The 9742-nt window shown below is 37.7% G+C and overlaps 1 protein-coding gene across 1 annotated transcript; it reads right to left on the bottom strand.

The window, feature by feature from the left end:
- Nucleotides 1-6964: 6964 nt before the first annotated feature.
- Nucleotides 6965-7408, bottom strand: LOC117999698 (60S ribosomal protein L27a-like). The gene has a single exon (XM_034989046.1). It carries the CDS (start codon nt 7406-7408, stop codon nt 6965-6967), a length of 444 nt encoding a protein of 147 aa, XP_034844937.1.
- Between the last annotated feature and the right edge of the window lie 2334 nt (nt 7409-9742).

Below are 9742 nucleotides of genomic sequence, written 5' to 3'. Positions count from 1 at the left end.
GAACTCCAGTGCTAAGAGAATACTACACATAGAATTCATGGCTTTTTTCCCCCTGATTCTTTAGTCTTTTAAAGTTAATTTTTTTTATTTTCTTTTTCTATTTTTTTATTTTTATTTTTCCCTTTTTCAACCCACTTCTTACCAATTCCTTTTTTTTAATCTTTTTTAATTTTCATTTTTAGAGTCATAGTCTATCCCTTCATTGTAGCTAACCTTATTTTTTGTATATATATATATAAGTTGTTCTTGCTTTAATATTTGGGATACAGTTTCTTCTAACAGACCAAAATGTACCCTAAATCTCTAGTGTATGGCTTTGTTCTAGTTTCCTGCCTGATCACATTCTCTCCCTTTTTTTTTCTTAATTTCTCTTCTTTCTTTTTTTAACCAACTTCTTATCTTATCAATTCCTTTTATAAAATCTTTTATAATTTTCATCTTTACAGTCATATTCCATCCCTTCATCGTATTTACCCTTATTTTTGTGCATATATAAGTTTTTCTTTCTTTAAAATTTTTGGAGGCAGTTTCTTCTAACAGACCAAAATATGCCCAAAATCTAGTGTGTACCACTGATCTATTCACCAGCTTGATCATATTTGATCATATTCTTTTTTTTTCTTTTTCTTTCTTTCCCTTTCTTTTCCTGCAGTTTCAGGTCTCTTCTGATTTGTTTAGTGTATTTTTTCTGGGGTCGTTGTTACCCTGTTAGTATTTTGTTCTCTCATTCATCTATTCTCCTCTGGACAAAATGACAAGATGGAAAAATCACCTCAAAAAAAAAAGAACAAGAGGCAGTACCGACTGCCAGGGACTAATCAATACGGACATTAGTAAGATGTCAGAACTAGAGTTCAGAATGATGATTATAAAGATACTAGCTGGGCTTGAAAAAAGCATGGAAGATATTAAAGAACCCCTTTCTAGAGAAATTAAAAGAACTAAAATCTAACCAAGTTGAAATCAAAAAGGCTATTAATGAGGTGCAATCAAAAATGGAGGCTCTAACTGCTAGGATAAATGAGGCAGAAGAGAGAATTAGTGATATAGAAGACCAAATGATGGAAAATAAAGAAGCTGAGAAAAAGAGACATAAACAACTACTGGATCATGAGGGCAGAATTCGAAAGATAAGCGATACCATAAGACGAAACAATATTGGAATAATTGGGATCCCAGAAGAAGAAGAAAGAGAGAGGGGGGCAGAAGGTAAAATGGAGCAAATTATAGCAAAGAACTTCCCTAATTTGGGGAAGGAAACAGCCATCAAAATCCAGGAGGCACAGAGAACCCCTCTCAAAATCAATAAAAATAGGTCAACATCCTGACATCTAATAGTAAAACTTACGTGTCTCATAGACAAAGAGAAAATCCTGAAAGCAGCTCAGGACAAGAGATCTGTAACCTACAATGGTAGAAACATGAGATTGGCAACAGACCTATCCACAGAGACCTGGCAGGCCAGAAAGGACTGGCATGATATATTCAGAGCACTAAACGAGAAAAATATGCAGCCAAAAATACTATATCCAGCTAGGCTGTCATTGAAAATAGAAGGAGAGATAAAAAGCTTCCAGGACAAACAAAAACTAAAGGAATTTGCAAACATGAAACCAGCCCTACCAGAAATATTGAAAGCGGTCTTCTAAGCAAAGAGAGAGCCTAAAAGTAACATGGACCAGAAAGGAACACAGACAATATACAGTAACAGTCACCTTATAGGCAGTACAATGGCACTAAATTCCTATCTTTCAATAGTTACCCTGAATGTAAATGGGCTAAATGCCCCAATCAAAAGACACAGGCTATCATATTGGATAAAAAAAAAAAAAGACCCTTCGATATGCTTCTGCAAGAGACTCATTGTAGACCCAAAGACACCTCCAGATTGAAAGTGAGGGAGTGGAAAACCATTTACCATGCTAATGGAAACCAAAAGAAGGCTGGGGTGGCAATCCTTATCAGACAAATTAGATTTTAAACCAAAGACTATAGTAAGAGACAAGGAAGGACACTATATCCTACTTAAAGGGTCTATCCAACAAGAAGATCTAACAATTGTAAATATCTATGCCCCTAACATGGGAGCAGCCAATTATATAAGCCACTTAATAACAAAAGCAAAGAAACACATTGACAATACAATAATAGTAGGGGACTTTAACACCCACCTCACTGAAATGGACAGATCATCTAAGCAGAAGATCAACAAGGAAATAAAGACTTTAAATGACACACTGGATGAAATGGACTTCACAGATATATTCAGAACATTCTATCCCAAAGCAACGGAATACACATTCTTCTCTAGTGCCCATGGAACATTCTCCAGAATCGATCACATCCTAGGTCATAAATCAGGTCTCAACTGGTACCAAAAGATTGGGATCATTCCCTGCATATTTTTGGACCACAATACTTTGAAACTAGAACTCAATCACAAGAGGAAAGTCGGAAAGAACTCAAATACATGGAGGCTAAAGAGCATCCTACTAAAGAATGAATGGGTCAACCAGGAAATTAAAGAAGAATTTTAAAAATTCATGGAAACAAATGAAAATGAAAACACAACTGTTCAAAATCTTTGAGATATAGCAAAGGCAGTCATAAGAGGAAAGTATATAGCAATACAAGCCTTTCTCAAGAAACAAGAAAGGTCTCAAATACACAACCTAACCCTACACTTAAAGGAAGCCTAAACCCAGCAGGAGAAGAGAAATAATAAAGATCAGAGCAGAAATCAATGAAATAGAAACCAAAAGAACAGTAGAACAGATCAACAAAACTAGGAGCTAGTTCTTTGAAAGAATTAACGAGATTGATACACCCCTGGCCAGACTTATCAAAAAGAAAAGAGAAACGACCCAAATAAATAAAATCATGAAAGAAAGAGGAGAGGTCACAACCAACACCAAAGAAATACAAACAATAAGAACATATTATGAGCAACTATATGCCAGCAAATTAGATAATCTGGAAGAAATGGATGCATTCCTAGAGATGTATCAACTACCAAAACTGAACCAGGAAGAAATAGAAAACCTGAATAGACCTATAACCACTAAGGAAATTGAAGCAGTAATCAAAAATCTTCTAAGAAACAAGAGCCCAGGGCCAGATGGCTTCCCAGGGCAACTCTACCAAACATTTAAAGAAGAATTAATACCTTTTCTTCTGAAACTGTTCCAAAAAATAGAAATAGAAGGAAAACTTCCAAACTCATTTTATGAGGCCACCATTACCTTGATCCCAAAACCAAAGATCCCATCAAAAAGAAGAATTACAGAACAATATCCCTGATGAACATGGATGCAAAAATTCTCACCAAAATACTAGCCAATAGGATCCAACAGTACATTAAAAGGATTATTCACCACGACCAAGTGGGATTTATTCCTGGGCTGCAAGTTTGGTTCAACATCCACAAATCAATCAATGTGATACAATACATTAATAAAAGAAAGAACAAGAACTATATGATCCTCTCAATAGATGCAGAAAAGGCATTTGACAAAGTACAGCATCCTTTCTTGTTCAAAACTCTTCAGAGTACAGGGATAGAGGGTACATACTTCAATATCATAAAAGCCATCTATGAAAAACCCACATCAAATATCATTCTCAATGGGGAAAAACTGAGAGCTTTCCCCCTAAGGTCAGGAACGCGGCAGGGATGTCCACTATCATCACTGCTATTCAACATAGTATTGGAAGTCCTAGCCACAGCAATCAGACAACAAAAAGAAATAAAAGGCATCTGAATCAGCAAAGAAGAAGTCAAACTCTCACTCTTTGCAGATGATATGATACTTTATGTGGAAAACCCAAAAGACTCCACCCCAAAACTGCCAGAACTCATACAGGAATTCAGTAAAGTGGCAGGATATAAAATCAATGCACAGAAATCAGTGGCATTCCTATACACCAAGACAGAAGAAAGAGAAATTAAGGAGTCGATCCCATTTACAATTGCACCCAAAACCATAAGATACCTAGGAATAAATCTAACCAAAGAGACCAAGAATCTGTACTCAGAAAACTATAAAATACTCCTGAAAGAAATTGAGGAAGGCACAAAGAAATGGAAAAAGGTTCCATGCTCATGGATTGGAAGAACAAATATTGTGAAGACGTCAATTCTACCTAGAGCAATCTACACATTTAATGCAATCCCTATCAAAATACCATCAACTTTTTTCAAAGAAATGGAACAAATAATCCTAAAATTTGCATGGAAACAGAAAAGACCCCGAATAGCCAGAGGAGTGTTGAAAAAGAAAAACAAAGCTGGTGGCATCACAATTCCGGACTTACAGCTCTATTACAAAGCTGTCATCATCAAGACAGCATGGTACTGGCACAAAAACAGACACATAGATCAATGGAACAGAATAGAGAACCCAGAAATGGACCCTCAACTCTATGGTCAACTCAGCTTCGACAAAGCAGAAAGAATGTCCAATGGAAAAAAAGACAGTCTCTTCAACAAATGGTGTTGGCAAAATTAGACAGCCACATGCAGAAGAATGAAACGGGACCATTTCCTTACACCACACACAAAAATAGACTCAAAATGGATGAAAGACCTAAATGTGAGAGAGGAGTCCATCAACATCCTAGAGGAGAACACAGGCAGCAACCTCTTCGACCTCAGCTGCAGCAACTTCTTCCTAGAAACATCGCCAAAGGCAAGGGAAGCAAGGGCAAAAATGAACTATTGGGACTTCATCAAGATAAAAAGCTTTTGCACAGCAAGGGAAACAGTCAACAAAACATGACATATCAGATAAAGGGCTAGTATCCAAAATCTATAAAGAACTTATCAAACTCAACACCCAAAGAACAAATGATCCAATCAAGAAATGGGCAGAAGACATGAACAGACATTTTTCCAAAGAAGACATCCAAATGGCCAACAGACACATGAAAAAGTGCTCAACATCGCTGGACATCAGGGAAATCCAAATCAAAACCTCAATGAGATACCACCTCACACCAGTCAGAATGGCTAAAATTAACAAGTCAGGAAACAATAGATGTTGGTGGAGATGTGGAGAAAGGGGAATCCTCCTACACTGTTGGTGGGAATGCAAGCTGGTGCAGCCACTCTAGAAAACTGTATGGAGGTTCCTCAAAAAGTTGAAAATAGAGCTACCATATCACCCAGCAATTGCACTACTGGGTATTTACCCCAAAGATACAAATGTAGTGATCTGGAGGGGTATGTGCACCCCGATGTTTATAGCAGCAATGTCCACAATAGCCAAACTATGGAAAGAGCCAAGATGTCCATCGACGGATGAATGGATAAAGAAGATGTGGTATATATATGCAATGGAATATTATGCAGCCATCATAAGGAATGAAATCTTGCCATTTGCAATGACATAGATTGAACTGGAGGGTATTATGCTGAGTGAAATAAGTCAAACAGAGAAAGACATGCATCATATGATCTCACTGATATGAGGAATTCTTAATCTCAGGAAACAAATTGAGGGTTGCTGGAGTGGTGTGGCATGGGGAGGGTTGGGGTGGCTTGGTGATAGACACTGGGGAGGGTATGTGCTATGGTGAGCACTGTGAATTGTGTAAGACTGTCAGAATAGCAGACCTGTACCTCTGAAACAAATAATACATTATATGTTAAGAACAAAGAAGAAGATAGTAGGAAGGGAAAAATGAAGGGGGAGAAATCGGAGGGGAAGACCAACCATGAGAGACTATGGACTCTGAGATACAAACTGAGGGTTCTAGAAGGGCAGGGCATGAAGGGATCGGTTAGCCTGGTGATGGGTATTAAAGAGGGCATGTATTGAATGGAGCACTGGGTGTTATACGCAAACAATGAATCATGGAACACTACATCAAAAACTAATGATGTAATGTATGGTGATTAACATAACATAATAAAATAAAATTTAAAATATATATATATATATATTTTAATGCATGCAGGAAGCCTAAAAAGTTGTATCTCATGCCTTTTCCTACAAAGCTACTGCTGATGTGCTTCAGAAAAAAATAAGAAAATGAAGAGGAAGGAAAACCTGGAGCCAAAGAAAGAACCCAAAGGAGGGATGATAGCTACCTCAGGTTTAAAGAGTGACCATTTCAGGAGAAGCAGACTGGTGGAACAGTGTTTGGGGCTTTTTTAAATATACTTTTAACTACCTAAAAAATCATGTTAATACAGATAGATCTGATAAAGCATTTGAGAAAAAATTTAACGATAGGTACATAGGTTAACAACTGAATTAATGATTGGAGACAATTATTAACACCAGGAAAAGAATTAAAAAGGAAATATAATTAAAGTGCTTTCCTATACTCTGCAATAAACAGTATTTGCACAAAGCTAACAATGAACAATGCAAACTGACAACTGAGTAAACCAAAAGTTATAAACATATAGATGAACAGATGTAGTTGGTGTTACAGGTTGAATGGTATCCAAAATTCATATGTCAAAGTCCTAATCCCCTTCTGAATGTGACTGTATTTGGAGATAGAATTTTTAAAGAGGTAATAAATGTTAAATGAAGTCATTAAGGTGAGCCCTAATCCAATATGACTGGTGTTCTTGTAAGAAAAAGAAATTAAGACACAGATATGTACATGGAAGACCATGTGAAGACACCAGAAGAAAATGGCCATCTATAAGCCAAGAAGAGAGCCTTCAGGAGAAACCAACCCTCTTGCTACCTTGATCTTGGACTTCCAGCCTCCAGAACTGTGAGGAAATAAATTTCTGTTGCTGAAACTGCCCAGTTTGTAGTACTTTGTTATGGCAGCCCTAGAGGACTAAGACAGTTGGGAAACATGTCAGTCAAATCTTCATAAATTATAATAGGAAGTCAATGTGCAAAAATATCCAAAATTGACAAATCAAGAAATTTAAAATTTGAATATAAATATAATTTTTTAAAAGCATTTGTTAGTATGAACCTCCCTCCACTTGGCTTCAAGCTACCAGGACGCAGCCCCCCACACACACACCCTTAATCTTCTCCTCAGCTCTTCTACTGAAGAATTTTGCTTTCAGGATGACAGGCTGTTTTGGGAGCTTTCCTTTTCCCAAAACTTTGTAGTAGCCCAATTGCACCACATCAATGATAAGAGCAGCTCCAGTCCTATTTTTGGCAGCATTTACCCGCATCTGCTCACTGACCAATGTCCACAGTTTATCAAGGTTGACAACTGGGCAGAAGCTCTGGTTCCTCTTTAAGTGGTAATACCTCCTACCAACTTTTCCAAAGTAACCTGGGTGATATTGATCGAAGTTGATCCTGTGGTGAAGCATGCCACCAGCATGACCCTGGTGTCCTGAGTGCTTTTGGTGCTTGCCCATGAGGCTGTGGACCACATGGCCCTGAAGTTTCCAGGTCTTCCTCAGTCTGGATGGCATGTCAGCAGCCCAGATGAAAGAGCTAATTTTTAAAAGCTAAAGGAATTTAAAGAGTTGTCTCTGAAGAATGAGATGGGGCTCCCCACTCCACCTTGAATCTTTAAAGCCAGATGTATTTCAGAATTCAGATATTTTCTGATTTTTAAAAGATAATATGCACATACTGTATTATAAGCACACAATTACGTGCTCATAATTATGAGTAGCACCCCATAATTAACACAATATTCTTTTTGAGAGAGAGAGAGAGAGCACAAGTGAGGGGGAGGGACAGAGGAAGAGGGAGAGAGAGAGAATCCCAAGCAGGCTCAGTGCCCAGCACAGAGCCGGACCCTGAGATCAGCCGAAATCAAGAGTCAGACTCTTAACCAACTGAACAACCCAGGCGCTCCAACACAATATTTTTGCAAAAGGACTTTTAACTTTAGGTCAGGTTTTGCCACCAGAATGAGTTTTGGTGCTAAGGTACCCCCCAAAAATCCGTTTTCAAAGCTTTTTTTGATTTAAAAAATGCATACCAGTGACTGCGTTTGATATTTTTAACTATATACAGTACTTTGATAAAAATCAAAATCATTTTTAAAAGGTGACTCTGGCAGAAGTGTGGAAGGAGATTTGGGGGAGTGGGAGTATGCCAGGGGCAAGACTAGAGTCAGAGGCTAATGAACAGGCCAACATGACAATGAAGATCAGATTTAAGGATGGGAAGTAAGGCAGCAATGATGGGTAAAAAAAGAGAAAGAATGATGGATTTGAGAGATCTTGTGAACAAATCAAATGGGATTGGTAAAAGAGAAGGCACAATCATGGACAAAACTCAGACTCTTGATTTGGGAAGTTGCATGAAGGTGCCATGAATTGAATGGGGAAGGCAGAAGGAAAGAACATTTGGAGGACAAGGAGACAAGTGAAGTTTTCATTAGGAGATATTTCGGTGAGATTTTCATTAGGGGATATTTCGGATGCATTGGAAGGCATCGGGGCAAATATATATTTGACATACCCAACGAAAGAGTTCCTAGGGGGTGGGGGGTAGGAGGGGCAAAGTAGGGACAGGATTTAAGCACGCAGCCCTCCTTCCTGCTTTGCTTTCTTTTCTCAATGAAGTCTTGTTGTGGGAGAGAAAATGACAATCCTTGAAGTCAATCCACTAAGTTCCCATGCCCCAAACCCAGGAGGCAGTTCACAGGGCCATAGACACCCTGAGGGTCCTCTCATAAGAAAAGGAAATTGCTCCTCAGAAAAGCCATTAATGGCTGAAGTGATAATTGAAAACTCCCTTTGATAAGAGAAGCTGAAAATAATTCATCTTCTCCTATCTCCCCAGATCAAAATTAGGGAAATAGTCAGAAAGAGAAACTACTTCTCAAAAAAGTGCCAGTTTTAAATTGTTTCGGGGATTTCAACATCAAACTTCATATGCTATTTAGGACATATCAGAGAATAAGAAAAGAAAGAAAACATCTCCATTCTTTTAAAGACACTGACATAGAGCTGATATCAAATCTTGCCCATGATAATTGTTTTTAAAAACCACTCCAATATATGTAAGTATACATTAAAAGTCTAAATATAATAGCAATAGAATCTAATGGTATTTTAAAATTAATTCAAGTGGAATTTATTCCAGGAAGGTAGGCACAGTTAAAAATTAGGAAATCTGGGGTGCCTGGGTGGCTCAGCTGGTTAAGTGTCTGCCTCTGGCTCAGATCATGATCCCAGGGTCCTGGGATCGAACCCCGCATTGGGTTCCCTAATCAGCGGGGAGTCTACTACTCCCTCTGCCTCTCCCCCCAACCCAGCTTGTGCTTTCTCTCTGGCTCATTCCCTCTCTCTCTCTCTCTCTCAAATAAATAAGTAAATAAAATCTTTTAAAAAATTAGGAAATCTAAGTAGTATATTTCTTCAATATATTTGATCCATAATGGATTAAAGGGAGAAATCATGTGATAATCATGAGAGATTTCCAAGAAGCATAAGACCATGGTTCTTTTAGAAACTCAATAAAATTAATAATATATACAATCACAAAACTAACAGCTTAATGGTGAAACATAAACATTCCAATTAAAGTCCTAAACAGTATTCAGTTGACCTTCTGAGCTTCACAGAGGTTAGGAGTACTGACTCTCCATGCAGTTGAAAATCTGTATGTAACTTTGACTCCCTAAAAATATAACTACTAATAGCCTAATGGCCTACCCATAACAGTTGATTAATAGTTATTTTGTATGTTATATGTATTACATACTATATTCAAGTAGGCTAGAAAAAGGAAATGTTATTAAGAAAGTCATAAGTAACAGAGAATACATGTACAGGACCATACTATGT

The sequence above is a fragment of the Mirounga leonina genome, unplaced genomic scaffold (assembly GCF_011800145.1).
Source record: "Mirounga leonina isolate KUSES-001 unplaced genomic scaffold, KU_Mleo_1.0 Mir_115, whole genome shotgun sequence".
NCBI lineage: Eukaryota > Metazoa > Chordata > Mammalia > Carnivora > Phocidae > Mirounga > Mirounga leonina.
Note: the sequence above shows the minus strand (reverse complement) of the source record. Positions and strands in the feature narration are given on the sequence as shown.

Bases quoted from the DNA above. Each gene is read 5' to 3' on its own strand.
- LOC117999698 (XM_034989046.1), bottom strand. From the start codon at position 7,408: ATGCCATCCAGACTGAGGAAGACCTGGAAACTTCAGGGCCATGTGGTC.